The 19,441-nt window shown below is 43.2% G+C and overlaps 1 protein-coding gene across 1 annotated transcript in view; it reads right to left on the bottom strand.

The window, feature by feature from the left end:
• Positions 1–19,041, bottom strand: part of LOC146829140 (xaa-Pro aminopeptidase 2-like) — a 329,035-nt gene extending 309,994 nt beyond the window's left edge. Inside the window, exons 1-2 of the mRNA XM_085607765.1 lie at positions 18,800–19,041; positions 2,648–2,725 (exon numbers count right to left, since the gene is read on the bottom strand). Coding sequence (XP_085463891.1) covers positions 2,648–2,699 — 52 coding nt within the window. The 5' untranslated portion in view covers positions 2,700–2,725; positions 18,800–19,041. The remainder of the gene's footprint in view (positions 1–2,647; positions 2,726–18,799) is intronic.
• Between the last annotated feature and the right edge of the window lie 400 nt (positions 19,042–19,441).

Below are 19,441 nucleotides of genomic sequence, written 5' to 3'. Positions count from 1 at the left end.
ATACAACAGTGACATGATTGCCACAACTGAAGTCTGGGAAAAATATAACAAGTAATATATGCCCCCCTTCTTAGAGCATCAACCACAACATCCAGGGCACATGGTTCAGGAGACACAACGACCAACATGAGATGCATGTACAGGCTGGAGGCGAAGCACTAATGGCACATTGGCTAAGCATGCCATCTCCGTTCACAAACATATTTTTCAGGTGGGCACAATACCTGTTCAATTTCTATGGATTGCATCAGAATAAGAATTAATACCATAGGTCCTCGAATTGCCGATTTATTATATTTTACTTACCTTCTTTATCTTTTTTTGGGGGTGGGGTGGGAGGCGAGAAATGCTACGCCACCAGCTAGTAGCCTTCGAACACACTAGGACAAGGATGCATATACAAGGGAGATTAATGCACACACCTGGAAGTAGATGAATTTGTCAGTCAGCCAATAAAAATGTAGGGCCATATTATCAAGATCAGCGCAAACGTTGTCGCCGCTTTAGCGGCAGGAAACTGCCGCTAAAGCGGCGATAAGGAGCTTGATAATATGCCCTGGAGAATTCCCATAGAAGCCCAGGTTTGATGTCCTGGACGCCAGAACATGGGCTTCTATTGGAATTCTCTAGGGCATATTATCAAGCCCCTTATCGCCGCTTTAGCGGCAGTTTCCACGATAATGTTTGCACCGTTTTTGTAGAGATACAGCAATGTGGCGAAAAAGCCTTGGAGAAGAACAAGCAAAATTCTGGGAAGCCTGGAATGATGACGGTTTAACCGCTCTTATATGTCTAACGGACATATGACCATAGAGACTTATCATCTGGAAGGTGACACACCTGTAAAACACTTCAACAAGACACTTGTCCAGAGCAGGCCCAGCGCCCTGGCCAGGATGACGCGATCTGCAGAGAAATGGTTGTAACTAGCACCACTGGCAGCCTTCTCTACCTCTCCATCCGTACACATTCAACAACAGCTGTACAGGAGGGGACAAAGAACAACCCATCACACATCCAGGATAAAGCTAGTGTACACAGTCCCATAATTGTTACTGCCTGTTAAGTGTGAAAGTCTCAGAACTGCAGCTCATATTCGGATGGCATTACAGGCATACATACAACACAACTGCGGCAGTCCACGCCCACTCATATAAGGGATATCAAATTATAGTGTGCTTGCTAGCCTGAACTAACACAGTCTATACCTAAACCAGACAAGAATGCTGTACCCCTGTATTGCCGCCATTGAAAGGGCACCCTGCTAGAAGGTCAAGTAAACAAGGAGTCTCAATGCCCACTTACCTGGATAACTTAAGGAAGCACTTAAAAAATACACAAATCGCCAGAAGCAGTGAATTTCAAAGACCGAATGTGATTCCAGCAGCCAAACAAGCCACTCCCGCATTCCACTTCCCAGGAGCAGAGCCTCAGACGCTCCACACACAGAGCAAGGCAGCTGCCGCAAGCTGGAGGCGCTGAAGGGTCCTGGTAGTGAACCACAACTGTCACTGACAATATCACCATTGACAAACACTAAGGTCATGGGAAAGGAACGGGTAAACTGGCAAAATGCCTGACTTCACAAAAGAGAAAAAGTGAAATATTGCATAGGAGGTGTGTTAATATGTAAAGGCATTTTATTATTGCGGCCAAAGCAAAAAAGACTCCACATTGGATGTGATCTGAAGTGGATTCTGTATTAAGCACAACTCAGCTCCAGCATGGTACAGATAAAGATCAAATACCATGACAACGACATGATAATGACCTCCCTCACCTGTTAGCCAATAGCATTTCACCACTAATGGCCAATGACAAGATGGAATGGAAGAAGCCATTGTGTCACCCATACTCAACGGGGGGACACATTGCAGGAATTACTGAAGCCGATGTTGATGAAGAAGTTGAGCACTGGCCCATCTTGATGATGTATCTTTATTAAGTACAGTCTGGAGGGATGGAGGTGAAAGAAGTGAAGGGTCACAAAACTATCTGCCAATGATAACGAAAGAGAAAGGGCAAAAGTGTAAACGTATTGTGTTGGGTGCTCTAATTGGACCTTAATCTAGGCACTTCAGAACGTTTTGCTCGATCGCTTTGAATGTAGAAACGAGGCAATACTATAGTAGGAGAATTACCAAAAACGAAAAAGAGCCCGACATAGCAGATTACTAAAATACATTGCACTTTGAATATATAATTTGGGAGTGAATTTCGAGAATCTACAAAGAGAAATTGTACACAAAACATGAATAAAAAGGCTTGTAGCGTAATAAGTCACAGTAGAAAACGAACATAGCTGCAGTTAGCGTGTTTTGGGTTTTACATTTCAAATAACTCAGCTAGGCCAGCCACTATGACTGGATCTAGAATCACAAAATAAATAACTTAAACAGATTCTAATTTAATGGCTATGCGGTGTTCACCAGAAAACATAAAAAATAAATAAATTTTAAAAAGTGCCCTTCGTTTTCAGTTCTCGTAGATACGGATTCACAGTTATTCATGTAAATTTTGTGAGACCCGTGTGACCATAAAATTAACCCTTTGCATTTTTCAGCCTGGTGGAAATACGTCACTTGTCAAGGAAACATTAGTGCTGATTAAGACATAAACAAACAAATAAAATATTTCACTAACTTACCGTGAAGAATGCAAATCAAGAAGACACAACCTTTCAAAGTAAAGGATTCCATAGTGACTGCAGAGCTGGCTGGTCAACCTGCAAGTGGGAATAAAGCCAGGGCCAGATTAATGGATCTGTGGAAGAAATGTAAAGCAGGCTCGTGCTTTTCTTGTAGTCCGTCCCACATTCCAATTATGACACACTCTGATAGGTGCTAGCTCTTTCATTATCTTCAGGAAGTTACTGCTGCTGCACAGGACAGCTGGATGAACTGTGCCATAAAAGTATTTTCTGATGATTACAGATAAGAGATGAGTGTCTTACTGAACTGCCTCCATGTGACAGAGTAAAGGTTGCTAGACTTACTCTTTAATAATTACGCAAACCATGGCAACCATTAACCTTTTAATGACACCATCTATTGGGAGCAAAATGCATGGCAAAGAAATAACAGAGAGAGAATCAGCATAGTGAACAAAAGGTTCCTATTTCAACTATGAATTTTATAAATATACAGAAAGAATCCTCATTCAGTAGTAGGCAGAGTGGAATCGCATCACATTTCTCAAACAGTTAGAACTTTACTCAAAAAGCTTTTTTTTGTGATGTGGTGTAAATCTAATAAACTGTTTTCGATAAATTAGCATTTAAGGAGAAGCTCATGTTGGGCAGGAAGTGGTTAAAAATGTAAATATATCTGGATTCTGGTGTCCAGATATGCTTTGCTTGGCCAATTTACAGGGGAGTAGTCAATCCTCATTGGATGGCCACAACATGAACTATATTTTGTGGCAGCCATTACAGGTCTTGGACATGCTCGCTGCGTCCTGAAAATGAATTAAGAAAACCTAATGGGCAGGGTGAGGACACCCGACCCCCAGGGCCATGTGAGAGAGGTGTTAAAGTTGGAGGGCAGGGTCTTCATACAAGAGTCTGGGGCCATTCAAGTCAGAAGGAAGTTCTTTATTTCATGTTAGGCTCTTAGGTTACAGCAGCAGGCATTCGTCTGAAACCCTCTGCACCCTCAACCCTGGACACCCATCCTCGCACTGTGCCCAAGCCTGCCTCACACGGACAGAAGATGCATTCTTCTGCCCATATTTATGCTTGCCCCACCTGCCGCTTCCCTTGCCCTGCCATTAAACCCCACCCACAATCATCCCTCACCTCCACACACTACTCACACAACTGCACCAAGCCCCTTACCATCTCCCATAATACACCATGCCGTCTCCCGCCTATTCCTCAACACCCGCTCACTCGCCAAACACGCCTGCAGGACCTCTCCAGGAGCCTTCTATTTCTCTTAGAAACCTGGCTTAACCAAGCATCTGCACCAGACATAGCAGCAGCCCTCCCTTCTATAGAAGATCGAAAGACAAGACAGATGGAACAAAGCCAGAGGAAGACTAATTTTTATCTACTGAGTGCCTGATTATGAGTTGCTCGGTATATTCCATCCCGTGTGCAAACTCCTGCTTACGCACAAGTTGGAATTATGAGTTAAAAAGGGATATAAGACACCCGTAAATTATCAGATGCGTTGAATACCTAAAGCTTAATTACATTTTGGCAGGACAAACCTGCTGTAATTTAACATTGGAAATGTGTGCTATACCATGCAGATTTTAGTGTTTTAACCACCAGAATCCGCACGTTATTCCCCAATAACTCGTAACATGTGCTATTTATTGCCCATGATAAATACCTAGCCATAGGGTATTGTTATTTACCAGTTGTGATAAATAGCACCTTTATTTGTAATAAGGCCCATTGAGGAACTCAACTGCTTCCCTGCCTAGGCCTGACCAACAAGTGATCTGCAAAAACCCATGGCCTTCAAAATTAGCACCTGAAGCACCCCACCCTGGGAGGAGCACTACTCTACTGTTCCCTCAGACCTAGCTCAAATTTCAGCTCCACTCTCACAGAACTCATTACTCCTCTGGCAACTTCAAAGTCCACCTACAGGAAAAAAGTGACCCAAAGTCCACCACTCTCCTGGAAAATCTCAGCATCTTAGGACTTACCCAACTAGTGAACGACTCCATCCACATGGTTAGAAAACCTCCTCGTCCCACTCTTAACTAATTTTCCCATCATCGCAGTAGACAAGTGTATCCAGCTCACCTAGACAGACCACATCCTTGTCTATTTTGGCCTGCACCTGCCCAACTAGCCAGGAATCACCCACACCCAGACCACCTGGCGCCAATGGAACAAAATCCCCAAGGAATTCTGCATCACTGTGCTCTGGTCCTGAAGTATGGTGACCACAATGGCCTAGCACGTTCCATCGCAAACTTCAACATATTGATCACAACTTTCCCAGATTCCCTGGCTCCTCTGAGAACCACCCACACGTCCCTATCCAAGCCACAAGCAAGCTGGTGCACTGAGGAACTCTGGCTCATGAAGCATCATGGTAAGCAACTTGAACGACGGTGGTGCCACTTCCATGACAACACTGACAGGGTTGTCTACAAATCAAATCCCCGGATATAATACCATGTCTCAAAACCACCAGGCACCTAGCTATCACTGGAAGGATCTCAAACAGTTCCAAACATCTAAAGAAACCTTTCCCATCGTGAAAGATTATATGTCCCCGCCTGCCTGCTCCTTGACAACCACCCAATCCTAGGAACTCTGCCCACAACTCCCTCACTACTTCATGAACAAAATTGACACCATTTACAATAAATTTCTCGCCAACTGGACTGCTCCACCCTCGAAATCCTCAACTTAAATGACAGAAACTCCCTCGAAAAGGCATTGCCCTGCTGGCCTGCCAACATATCAGTGGAAACTCCACCAATGCAATGTGCACCATCCACTTGGGAACCCAATAAGATACGTGTCTGCAGTACATTTTTGCCAAATTGCTTGACACCCATATCCATAACCCTTATCCATTCTCAACTCATTCTTCTACAGCACTACTTTCCCAGACTCCTGGAGACATGCCACTTTCCTACTGCACCTCAACAAGCCTTCTGCAGACCCCTTTCATTGGCCAGCTACAGACCCAAATCCCTCCTACCATACCCTGCCAAAGTCCTGGTTAAGCTCATCAATGTCTAGCTGGCTAACTACATCAATGCGAACCACATCCTCGGCTCTTCCCAGTCCAGAACAGACCTAACCACAGAAAAAAGAAAGCCCTCATCATTGCCACTGATGACATCTGCCTTACAATCCACAAAGGGGACACAAGTGCACTCCTCCAACTAGACCTCTTAGCTGCATTTTAGACTGTCTCTCGTGCCATCCTCATTCAAAGCCTCAAAGTGACCAACCACTATGATGGATTAGCTCCTTTCTCTCCGCATGCACCCAAATGGTCAGCCTGCAGCCCTTTCCATCTGATGCCTCCAATCTGAGGTTAATGACTCATTCCTGAGACCCAAAATCTTCAACATCTACATATCCCCATCTTGCCAACATAATTTGCTTACATGGATTCGACACCATCTCTATGTGGACAACACTCTCTCTATCAGAAGATACCTTCACCACTCTGCATCAGATGCATGTCCTTGGTAATAGACTGGGTGAAAAGGAATTGCCTTAAATTCAACAGAGACAAAACAGAAGTGGTCCTCTTTGACAAAGGCACTTAACTGTGTTCATGGAGTGGTGGCCCACTAAGATAGGACCGACTCCTTGCCCATCTAACGTGACCAGGAGCCTGGGTATCGTGATCAACAGCAGACTCTTCATGACAAATCAAGTTAAAGAAGTCACCTCCACCTACTTTCACACCCACAAACTAATCAGGAAAATCTTGAAATGGCTCCCTTTTGACATCTACTGATAAGCAACTCCTTGTCACAAGCAGGCTCAACTACAGCAAATCCTTCTACAGTGGTATCTGTGCCCAACTTATCAATGGCTCCACTCTATACAGAACGTAGCAGAAAGACTCACATTCAAACTCCCACACCGCACTCACAGATCCAAACACCTCAAAGACCTCCGCTGCCTCCCAATCCACAAGCGCACCCTTTTCAAACTTCATACACACACCTACAAATCATTACACAACGAAGGCCAAGCATACTTCAAAAACTGCATCCTCTTCCACATCTTGGCCTGCCATCTCTGCTCAACCAGCCTCCTTCTCATCCATGCCCCATGCAATCACAGGGCAAGAACAAGGGGTCAAGAAGTCTCCTACCTCACATCCAGAGCCTGAAACAAGCTTCCCTAATGCATCAGAGCTCCCAGCCTCATTCCTTGAATTCCGGAAGAAACTTAAAACCTTGCTCTTTTAAAAGCCCCCCAAACAGGCAAGTACCCAGGCCCACCCCAATCCCCTTCATAAATGCCAGGATACCCTCATGGGTGATATATGCATCCTACAAATACAAAATACCATAGCATAAGTAATTCATTTTTACTTTCCTTTTCAATTTTCCAGAGTTACTCTTTCTATATTTTCACACAGCATTTTTTTAAACAAGATTCTGTAATGGAACAGATGTCATTATTATTGTTCCACTCAACTTGCAAAACAACAAAATCTTAAATCCTAAATTTGTATTCTGCGCACCTGTAAAATGGGAATCAACTCAAGGAAATTCGCTCATATCTCCACTGTAAAAAGAGCAGGGGGCACACGCATTAAAAGGCCCCCAGGATCCCGCCCACTGGGTCTGCACAATTAATCTGTCCTGGGGAGCCTACCTCGGAACAAAGTATTTCCCCTGCCCGCACTAGCGCGGGTAGAGAAACATATGCTTGCTCCTACCTGGTGAGAGCATTTATATAACTTTTGCAAGGTGGGCGCAAATATGCCTTCCCTGCCTGCAGTAGCACGGGCAGGGAAAGGATGTCTCCTCCCACCTGGTGGGAGATTTAAATATGCTCCTGCCGGGTAGGAGCAGGCTTCTGTTTCCCTGTCTACACTTCTGCGGACAGGGAAACAGACAGATAGTGCTCCTGGCCAGTTTGAGCAAGCATGAATATTTGTCCCCCTCCAGGTTGAAGCAATGCCTGCTTCAGCACCATGAGGGGAGTCGGCTGGAGCGCTCCACCATGGTCCCTAACATCCTAATTGTTGAGTGTCCTAGGTGGGTACTGAGGCGCCCACCTCTGACCCCTGGGGATAGGATCCCCTTGGCCCAATGAGGTTCCAGGAGGGGGGGCATATTTCCCCCTACCCTGGCCCTTTGCTAATGAAGACTCCAGGGCAAGTGGGTCATGAGGCCCTCTTCCCTTTTTAATAGCATTTGGCTGTGGTGGAAGGGGTCCCTGTGGCCGAAGAAAGCTTGGGAGGTGAGTAACATATCCTCTCCCCATTTTAATTGCATTTGCCCCTGGGATGGGGTCCCCAGGACCTATTAAGGCTCGATGAGGGGGCACACGCCCCCTACTCTTTAATTAAAATTTGGCCCTGGGGATGGGGTCCCCGGGGCCCATTTCCGCTTGGCAAGGGAGACCAAATGTCCTCTCCCCAAATAATAGGGTATTTCTTCCCAGGGGATCGAGTCCCGGCTTCTTAAGGTTTGCGGAAGCGGGTATGCACTTCCTCCCCTGTAAACATAAACATGGCCCCGGGGGATGGGGTTCCCATGGCCTCTTAAGGTTCGGGAGGGAATGCCGCATGCCCTCTTTCCCTAAAATCGAACTATGATTGGGATCCTCGAGGCCCATTTGTATTAGGGGAGGGGGGCCATGCACCTTCCCTCCTTTAATTAAAGTATGGCCTTGGGGGATGGCCTCGGGGATGGAATCTCCAAGACCCATTTGGGCTGAGGGAGGGTAGCCAAATGCCCCTCTCCACTAATGTTAATGTATTTGGCCCTGGGGAATAGTTTCTCGAGGGCCTCTTAAAGCTTGGGGAGAGGGGCCATGCATCCCTCTCCCCATATAATATATATATTTTTACCCTGGGGAGTGGGGTCCCTGGGGTCAATAGTGTCTAGAGGAGGAGAGGTTGCTCATGCTCCCTCCCAGGCCATGTTGTGCAAACAAATCTCCCACCATGCACAACCAAAGGCCGTGTGCGGCTGGGGTTGACTTTACGTATTTTAATAAAATATTACTTGACTTTGAAAAAACCCTAGAAATTCATTGAAAAAAGCAAAGGTTAAAGTGGCGTTATAGTTACCTATGATAAAAATACCTAATTTTATTATTATTTTTTTTCCAAACCTTAGAAATTCAGTGAAAAAACGGAAAGTTCAAGTAACACTATAGTTAGGTGAATATATCAGTGTCAACATAATGTTTTAAACAAAAAACAAACACAGAAATGTAAAATTTATAGTTAGCAGATCTAACTGTGATTTGTGCCCACACCATGCACTGCTTCTGACCTCACATATTACATCACTCATGACATGTTCTATGACATCATTTATGTCACCACTGATGACATCTCAAATGCCATTATTGATGAAATCACGAATGACATAATCCAAGCTTCTTGTGTACACATTACTCTATAAACGAGTATGGCATTAGAGGTTTAAAAGTAAGTGCAACACATAATAATGTAAAGCAGCATTAATGCCATCACACAGGCAACTTCCTTAGGTGAAGCAAGTTTGTATTATGTGCAACACTGACTCTATACCATACACTTCATGGGTAGCCGAGTTTATATTAACAATCTACCACAGATAGAAGTGTAACCCCTATAAGCACAATGTTCAATGTGTATACAATTCTTCAGAGAAGACTAGGTTCCTCTAGATACTTAACCTCTGTTACATTACTGATGCCCTACTACAGATAGCCTTTACCTGAATCAAGCCCTTCACAGTCACCGAACCTACAGTGAGAAATGAAGTGGATAGGAGAAAAAAAACGGGTACTGTATACAGTGTTTACTCAATGGAGAGAGTTTACTCTGTACCACACAGTGAAACTCTCATGATAAATACATCACAGAGTATTAAAACGTATCTACTAAGAACAATGTTCACTCAATGTAAAACTTGTCCAAAGAGACACTATTCATTAAAGAACCCCAAGGTTGGAAGGTGCTAATGGGCATACTATTTTCAGCCTTCATACTGTGGTGAAGACTTAACAGATAGCTCATCTTCTGAAACTAATCAAGCACATGTACATAGATTAGGACGTAGTGAACAGAGTCTTCTATCTTTTTTTTAGAAATGTTCATGCTGAGAAAATTCAGTTCATATATTCCCCCAGGTTGCTTACAATACTTAGTATCTACTACGTAGAATTTTTGCCCTGTTGGAAACTTTTCCTGCGAAACCCAAAAACTTGTGAGGAACATACTGGACACAAGTCATCAACTGTTACCTGCCCACATAGTTACTCCTAAATGCAAAAATGTGTAAAATTTTCAATACCTCTACACACCTATGATGCATTAAGAACGCATGCATTTTGTAAACACCTACACCCATTAGTCAGACACATGCTGTACAAAATTAGATGGAGAAGTAATATGGTGGCTACCTGGTGCTATCTAAACTATAAAATAAACTAACACACTAATTTGATGATGTCATCAGTGATGTAATTTAGGATTTTATCAATGATGTCATAAATGATGTTATAGAACCTCTCATGAAGGATTTCGTATGTGAGGTTATAAGCAGGGCATGGCAGGGCACAAGATATTGTTAGCAAAGTGAATTTCTCTGTTTTTTCAGTTCAAAATGTTATGTTGGCACTGACATGTTCACCAAACTATAATATGTATATATATATATATATATTTTTTTTTTTGGTCCAAAATCGAATGAACATTGCGGGATTCTTTCCATGTAAGCGCTGTAAAGCCTGCAAATTCAGCAGTAAAATCAATACCTACCAGGGCAGACCAGGAGATCCTAGGCCTGTCCGCAAAATACAGAGATTCCTGAATTGCAATTCAGAATATACTGTGTACTGCTTGATATGCCCATGCCAAAAACGCTATATTGGTAGCACCATAAATGCAACAAAGAAACGCATCTTAGAGCACATGAGTGCAATTACAAATAAGGATGCGACCTACCCTGTTGCACGCCATCATTTTGAGAAATACCATCAAAGCAACAGGGACCTCCTACAATTCTATTGCATAGATCAGATGGACAAACAAGAAAGAGGAGGAGACAGGGTGCGCCAACTACGGGCCTTGGAATAAAAATATATTATAGATCTACAGACCAAGGCACCGACAGGCTTGAACAATGACGAGGAGCTATGGGTACATCTAGAGTAAAACAAGAATACAGAAATAAATAGCAGTTGTTGTCTCAAGCTTTGCTCCAGATGATGCTATATATCTCCCATCCTGAATAGACTTGACATGCTAAGTATGCCCATTCAGGGCTCAATAGCGGTAGCAAAACAAAGACACAGATAAATTATCATCTATTTATCAGTTTACTTTATTGGCTTCCATTGGGATATCTTTCTTAAATTACAAAACACATTTAAGTCTTTCAGGAATTGAAAAGAATTTATCCTATCATTGTTATATCTAATTGTGATTGGAAAAATATTGATTATATTGCCAACTTTGCACAGGGATTTAACCAAAAATGAGAGGGGTTTAGATATGGATTTATGTATGTCTAACCCAAAACCGTTAGTGTAAACAGTAAACTGTTTGTCTACTTTTGCTACAAAAAATGGTTTTAAGTATAGCACTGAGCACTTTAATATAAAGCACCTTATGAATATAATCTGTTTTTAAGATGGCCACCATGTATTTTAAAAGAAGTCCTACCTTTATTTCTATGAAATAACCACGTGATTTTAAATACATGCACGAGAATGGAGGAAACTGACATTGAGAAAGCCGATAGGTGAAACGCGTTTGTCAGAGGAGGGGGGGAAGTCTGCACAATAAACACCAGCGAAGAAATTATCCGAGTGTGCTCTCCGTTTTTTACAGCTGCGGAAAGGCTGCTGAGTTGTAGAATATATTTATATATAAATATATATATATATATAAAGCTATCTTCTGCACTCACAATACACTACACTACACCTCAACTAATTCCCTGGTTCTCTCCAAACAATCACTCTTCAAACTCCTCACGCAAACATACAACACCTTGTATAAAATTGGCCCTACTTATCGCAAAACAACCACATAAACTTCCACAAACCTACCAAACACCGTCACCCAGCCAGACTCCCACTTGCACACACATCCTCTGGCGGTCGTGCGTTCTCCTACCTCACCACCTCCTCGGTTCTTGAGTTCTGCAAGAAACTGAAGAGCTGGCTCTTCACCTAATCTCCACCCCGGCCTGACCAACGTAGCTCCTGGCTTAAGTGCCAGGATATCCTTCTGGGTGAGTCTTGTGCTCTATAAATACACATGAAATCACATTACATCACATCACAAATATGGGCATCCCATATGCACATTTATTGTGTGAGCCTGATTTAATATCACATAAAATAAGTATTTAAGGGTTTCAACAGTTTATGATTAATGTAAATACTTTGAATTCAATGAAAATGTCCCTTTAAATACAAATGCATATGATGAAGGGTCTATATATAGAAAGTGTGAAAATACTGCAATAAGGTGTCTATGTTTTTAATAAGAGATACATATGTTATTGTTTTTACATGTTGTAGCTACATCAGCATTTGATGATTGTGATTATATATAGCCAAACAAAATGTTTACTGACATGATAAAAGCTTGAAGTTAGATGGCAGAAACCATGGATTCTTAGATGATAATAGAGGGAGAATAATGTGCCTATATAAAAAGAGTACACAGATGTATACATGAAATATGGAATGAACATGGAAAAGAGGGAAATGCCCCACATCCAGTCAAACTCTCTTCCAGGATGTTTTTTATTTAGATTTTGAATGAGTGGTCTGCTTAGTTAGGTTTGTATATTTTTTATGTTTCAACAAATATGGATACTGTGATGAATTATAGATTGTATGCAATGTTATTTCTCGTAATAAGGATGGATATCTATTGATATATGATGGATTTTGTGCTATTAATGAGCTGATTTAAATAGGTTTCATTTCTTATTTATAGTTATGATTAATGTGCCAAGATACCTAAGTTGTTTTTTAGACTGATCTGTTGTTATGAATGGAAGGATTGATACCATGAAATCCTGAACCTCAAAAGATGATTGACTATTTGCACATCAGAATCTGCAGCCAGTCAGTGGGACTGTGACTACTTTTCTGGGAGTAAAGTGGTAACCAATATGGGTCTTTCTCACACACAACGGATCTCTTGAAGTGTCCAAAAGCTGGGATGAATTAGCATCTTTAGGCTAGAAGAGCACTTGGAAATTAGTGCACCGGGAACCAGGAAGTGGGTTTTAATTATTTGAACGTACCCATTCAAAGTTGGTCGCTATGACTGCATGTGTATTCACTCTGGCCATAATTGAATGGGTTTCTAAAAGTATTAAAAATGTATTCTAAAATGGTGTCTATTGATCTTTACATCCTTTGTTTCATTTAAGGGCTTCTGTTAAACAAGATGTTGGAATTAAACCTGTCTGCAGATGCAGTTTTTGTATAGGAATGGGACCATGCTTTTCTAAAACCGAGCACAAGCGACATCATAGCTGAATAACTCCGTCCTGCATGTTCCGCCCCTAAGCCTGGACTCTCACTTTGTCCAATTTGAAGAGTTCTTTTATGAAAATGGCTACACATTATTTTAAGAAAGGGGTTAAGAAAGATGTGTAATCTTAGCCTTTCAAACCACACCGACTTGTTTTGTGTGTTGTGCTTTCCATAAAGTGACTAAACAAGCAATGACCATGTCAGAAACCCTTTCAGTGGGCCACGGGGCAAGCAGGAGCTACTGGGGCCACCCGTGGTGGCTGAGGCATTTTACTCCTGATGTCTTGGGCTTGACCTACTATGGATCCCGCTCAACTGGGCCAAGCACCCCTATTGCACCTGACTCTAAGCTAGGTAGCATCGGACGAGCTGTCATGGCTCCTTAGGGGGGAAGAGCAGATACAGACCAGTGACAAGACTCATTACACAACGTCCATCTAGTGCAAACAAAATAATCACTGTCCAGCCAAATACTTGTTTTTATATAAAATAAGTATTTTATTTCTAATTCTAAGGAAAACAACATTCAAAACCAATAACACAATATACCTTGAGGTTGGGGCTCTAGTAGTTGTCAGACCACTCCCTGTCCCACTAACTATAGTGCAGCGAGTTTGATGTTATTCCCCATTCACTGCTGGCCACATCCAAGGAATGTAAACTAGTAGGCCATACTCAAGAGTTCTCCCCTCTACTCCTTCCAGAATTACAGTCACAAGAGTATATGGAGTCACAGTACTGATCGCGGTATGTCCCCCGGGGCCACAAGGGTCCAGTTCTGGCTTACCCACTCTGCTGGTATGGAATTCCTCAGCAGTATAGCAAAGTCCTGCTCTAAATTGGCAAAGTCAGGCTACTTGCGGTCACAAGCAACAGCACCCGGCAGGCACAGGCTCTCTCCTCCTAGACATGCTATCAGCTGATTCTAGCGATCAGGGTTGTTCCCACTCCAGTGATTGCACAGTAAGTCACCTTCTCTTCGCAAAGGGGGTCTGGTTGATCTAATTGTTCCCACGGGGCTCCAGAGATGTCCTTTGATCCTTGAGCTTCCTTCTGTGTAGTTTGCAGTATGCGGTACGGACCCACTTTGGTCACAGCAGCCATTACTTGGTCCTGGGCAACTGCCGGAACCCTTGAGCTTAGTGTTTCTGGTGGCCTCTCCTGGTATATGGGGTCACTGCCACAGTAATCACATGTCCAGTCACGCTGACCTGGCATTGATGTTCATTGTGGCCCCTCTCTGGCATACTAGGTCATGCAGGCCTGGCACCCTCCGCACAACCCTTGCGCCTCAGCTCAGTCCACAGCAGCCCCTCTTGGCACACAGGAGTCACCGAATCAATCCAGCACATGGGCTATGGCCCGATTGGTGCAAGTATGGATTCCTCACACCTCTCACAGGGAGAACTCATGATAGGGCTCCCCATTGGACCTTGCTCCTTCCAACACTCTCCTCATCCTCATTGGGCACACTGGTCTTGGTAAGCAGGCAGGCGCTGGGGCACCAGGCTCCAGGGCAGCGGATCTTGGTTTCCCAGTGTGATGTCACCTCACCCAGGAAGACTAGTTAGCCTGGGCCCCTAATACTGGTCACAAGCAGAAGTCTTGGAGAGCTTCTCTTTCTCACACAGCAGATGACAAAGTTTGGGGTCTCCAACTCCTCTATTTAAGTCCTTTCTTAGTCACAAATGCAATCTAGTGTCTGAGTCTTTGACGTGTTATTTTGGGGTTCTGCTTCTTTGAAATTGTCATCTTTCCCTTTCTTCTTCCTCCTGAAGGATGTCTGTCACAGCAGGCAGGAATTTGAAGCAGAATAATCCACAACAAGATTCATGGGAATGACCAGAGTTCTCACCTAGATGTCAGCCACAGTGATATGAGCATCAAAAGGTTCCCAGCCCTACTCTTCATTATTCTCTTATCAGCCTCATCTCTCTCTTCCAGAGATGCATCCAGGCCCCTTCCTTATGATTGATCATTGAATAAAAGAGCCATTTGAAATGCACAGAGAGAGCCTGGCTCTCCCATCCTCCACTGCATGTCCCTCCCAGCTTACAGGAATGCAGCAATAGACAAATTTGTCTACACGCCCTTTCACATCTACTTGATGTATGCCAGGGGTGAGCACACAGCAGCAGAACTCTTAAAAAGGGATTTGAGACGGAAGGTCTCCCTCCAGTGACAGAGGGTAAAAAGGTTGTGCTCACTCCTACTGATCACTACACGGTATGCTGCCACCACCATGCGTGTGCTGCTTAACTCTTAGTGAAGGCGGTAGCCTTCCACCACTATGTGGGAAGCGCTTTGGGTGCCCCCCGTTCCAACAAGCCCGCAATCCATGAGACAGGCCCATGTCATAACATAACTTCATCAGGGCTTAATATTTTATGCAGAGTATTCACAAAGGTGCCGTAAGGGAAACTTAATTATCTGGATTTCAAGCTGGGACTCGGCTTGATTTACCCTTACTCTGAGGTGATTACCCAGACAACACTATCACGACTATTAAGGACCTTTGTGAATACTCTGCATGACATATTAAGCCCTGATGAAGTTCCTTATGAAAAAGGAACGAAACGCGTTGGCTGATGACCGATTTTAATTCAAGCTTAAATAAAGGATGATGAACTCAACTTGTTATCTCAACTATGTTTCTGGTGCACCTTCCACCGAAGAATATCTTCCCATTTCTGGATTCCAGTGCCACACAACAACAGGGAGTGCCGGAAGTAGATGCACAAGACACTAAATTTAATGCGACAGGGATTGAGGTGCTGAACCCTTGGTCAGCCATTGGGAGCTTTATCTAAAATTATGATATTAAAGTATAACGATATTCAGGACCCACTATATCACCTACACTCTTTTGTATTTTCAGGATGCTTGTCATAGGTAAGATTTAAGCATCTAAGAGGATCTGTGAGACGGGGATCCTTGGAGCACTCTGCAGGTGATGGAAATTTTTGCACCAAGGATCAATCACAGTGCCATTTGGTAAGTAGTGTTTAGCAGGAAGAATGTCATCCACTTTACACACACCACATGACCATATACTTACAGGCAGTCTAGAGTATTTTTGTGTCTTATAGCAACAACTGCTGGTGATAGGCAGAGTAGAGCCATAGAACTCTCCTTGATTTTGTGCATCTAGAAGATCTGTTGTGATGTTAATTAATGAGGATTTCATCCTCAAAAGTGAGCAGAAGTCTGGTAGTTATTCAGTGGTGCTTTGGTCTCCAATCAGGAGAACAGTGTTCAGTGTATTTGTCAAGCGGGAAAGGACTGGGAGATAGGTATGTCGTTTCACAAGATCTTTTGTGAATGGGTATGGGTTTTGAAGAGGGACATGATGGTGATTATACTTTAGTTTTGAGAAACTGCAACAGGTGATCCAGTGCCTAATTTGAGCCTGCAGTTGCAAGTGTGGCTCAACCACACTTATTATTTGTGACCATTATTTATTTCTCATCATCAGACTTTGGCCCAGAGCAAGAGAGAAAAAGCAGAAAAGGGAGAATGAAGGAGATTAAAAAAACTAGCATATAACAGTATAAAACAGGAATCAGGGTTGAAAAAGTGCCTGAAGGAGTGAGATAAACGGGCAAGAAGTGTACAGTGGGGTAGATGAAAGATGTATGAGGTTGAATCAAGGCTTGACAGCCTTTAGATTCAGCTATGGCCAGCAGCAGGTTCTGGAAATAAATTTGGGCGTCAGCACTTAGGGGCATATTATCAAGCCAGGCGATAAAATTATCGCCGCTTTAGCGGCAGAAAGCTGCCGCTAAAACGGCGATAATGGGCTTGATAATATGCTCTATGGAATTCCAATTGAAGCCCATGTTAAACGTCCTTCACATTTAACATGGGCTTCAATTGGAAATCCATAGAGCATATTATCAAGCCCATTATCGCCGGTTTAGCGGCAGTTTTCTGCCGCTAAAGTGGCGATAATTTTATTGCCTGGCTTGATAATATGCCCCTTAATTAAGCCCTAGGTTGATCATCATGAGTTAACACTTGTGATGAGGAGAGGAGCTAGTACAGGGACATCAAGGCTGAATGTTTTTTTAACTTCAGATTAATTTTAGCTCTCACATTCTCGTGGGTGGCCGCACTCTGCAGAAGCCACTTTATAGCAACATTTCCACTTCCCAGCTCTGCCTTTAACTCGCATTAATATGACCTGTGGCAATAGCATTCAATTTAACAAAGGATTTAACAAATTCAGTTTAACTCAATTTAATTTAATTCTGTTTATTAAAGGATGGTTATCTGAGTGGTGCACACTAATATTTGAACATGTAACCAGAGGTTTGCACACACATCTGAGAATCAAACACTCAGTTTAGTGGGATGCTGTATATGAAAGTGTTAATTTCCTATAATAGAAGTACATTCTGCTCTTGTGAAGTCGAGAACGTGTGCAACTGCACTGAATGCTCATTCTCTCTCCTGGCTGCCTCGGATATGCTGTCATTGTTCTGCCTTATATCTGTGATCCAGCCTTTTAGGGGCAGAACTGAAAATTCCATAGTTCTGGCGCCAGTTTTGTGCAATATCTGGTATCCCCTTGGGACTGTGTATCCCCTGCTCTTCGGCTGTCTTTGGAGAATAAACTCAGCCCGGGCAGGATCAGACAGAAGCAGCCAGCACCCACGCCTCTGGGATATTTTACACCCAGGAAACCCCCCCTTGTGCCAGCCTGGGCGGATTGTGGCGTGCAACTGTGGAAAGCCTCGTGAAAAGTTTTGAAAACATCACCTTTGATGCAGGCGACGCGCAATCAGGAAACTGCGTTTAACCCGCGTTATGACAGGCCCTTGCTTTACGCAGTACTTTTTTTATTAGAAACAATAAACACTGTGGTCGTGCAAGCATATTTTATTGTTGTATAACGGTGTTAGAAATTAACAGAAATTCATACGACAGCTAACCTATTTTTGTCAAACCACGTCGCCTGGTGTAACCACAGCCAGATTTTTTTTTTTTTACAACTGCACCAACAATGTGCAATTACATTCGCGCCACATAAAGGACATTTACGATGGCAAACTGCTGTTAATTAACGTAAGTGTCGTGTTGGAACAGGCAAGTCTTTCTAAATACCTATGTCATCTCTCACAGCACCGGCGCAAAGTTTATTCATGCTGACGGCCCCACAGTGTGACCTAAAATAAAGATTTGATGCTTCTCGCGAGCTCTGTACATTTCCACGCTGATGGAAACATCTTAACTTTCACTCAGAAGTGCTTCTCAGAGGCGTGAAGCATGATGGAACCAGTGACGTAACAAAAGCCCCCGCAGTGGTCGGGGGAGTTCTAGGGGGACCCTCAGCAAAAGTGGTAAGTGGTGGGGCATGAACTTTGCAGGGGGCCCTCTCCAGGTTCGTTACGTCACTGGATGGAACCAGGCCAAGGGGCGGTAAGGGCTCAAGAGGACAATTCATGCACCTTCAATGCCAGCCCATGCGTGACCGACTAAAAACGAGTTAATAATAAATAAAGGCACTTTCATTGGGACCCCAGAGCTGCTCCAGGAGCCTGGCAATCAGCACCGTAACATGTTTTTAGTCATGTTCTAGACTCAACGCGGTAGGTAAAAATTTCAAACATGAAAAACGCCTCTTACCTTTGTTTGAAAGTCAGGGAGTAAAGAGCAGGAAATCCTTCAGGTTGTCGCTGCCAACACCCAGAGTGAACTAACTGCTCTCTGCTCAGCTTTGCTTTCACAGAGAATTCAAAGAATTTAGCCTGGCACCAGATTAATCCGACCTGAGGAAGCCTCTTGTGTGGGCAGACGATATTGGAGAAAACTCCACGTCTAAGTCTGAAGGGACAGTGTTGTTTCTGCGAGGAAATAACATCAGAAATGGGATGCTAGCCACATCTGAAGCTTATTCTTTATTTGAATACAGAATACCCGATACAGAACGACCCAGATCACACACACACACGTGTATAAATAATCTAAAATGTACTAAACTTCCGGTTATTATATGTTTTGTTATGTTGTGGTATTTTATGGTATTATAATGGGAGTACTATTTTTTGCGTGCAACGTTCAGACGTCCTATTAGGAACATCTTGGTTCTGAAGCTAAACCACTTCTCTTGAGCTCTGAAGGTACTTACTATATATATTAAGGTAGACATTTTTCATCTTTCTAGACCCTATGTGGGATTCTTTTTATTAACAGAGCGTAGGAGAATGTTCCCAAATCTGTCCAGCTCTGATAATGAGCATCCTTTATGTGATAATTTTCTAATATATT

Source organism: Triturus cristatus, chromosome 5_2 (assembly GCF_964204655.1).
Source record: "Triturus cristatus chromosome 5_2, aTriCri1.1, whole genome shotgun sequence".
Taxonomy (NCBI): Eukaryota; Metazoa; Chordata; class Amphibia; order Caudata; family Salamandridae; genus Triturus; species Triturus cristatus.
Note: the sequence above shows the minus strand (reverse complement) of the source record. Positions and strands in the feature narration are given on the sequence as shown.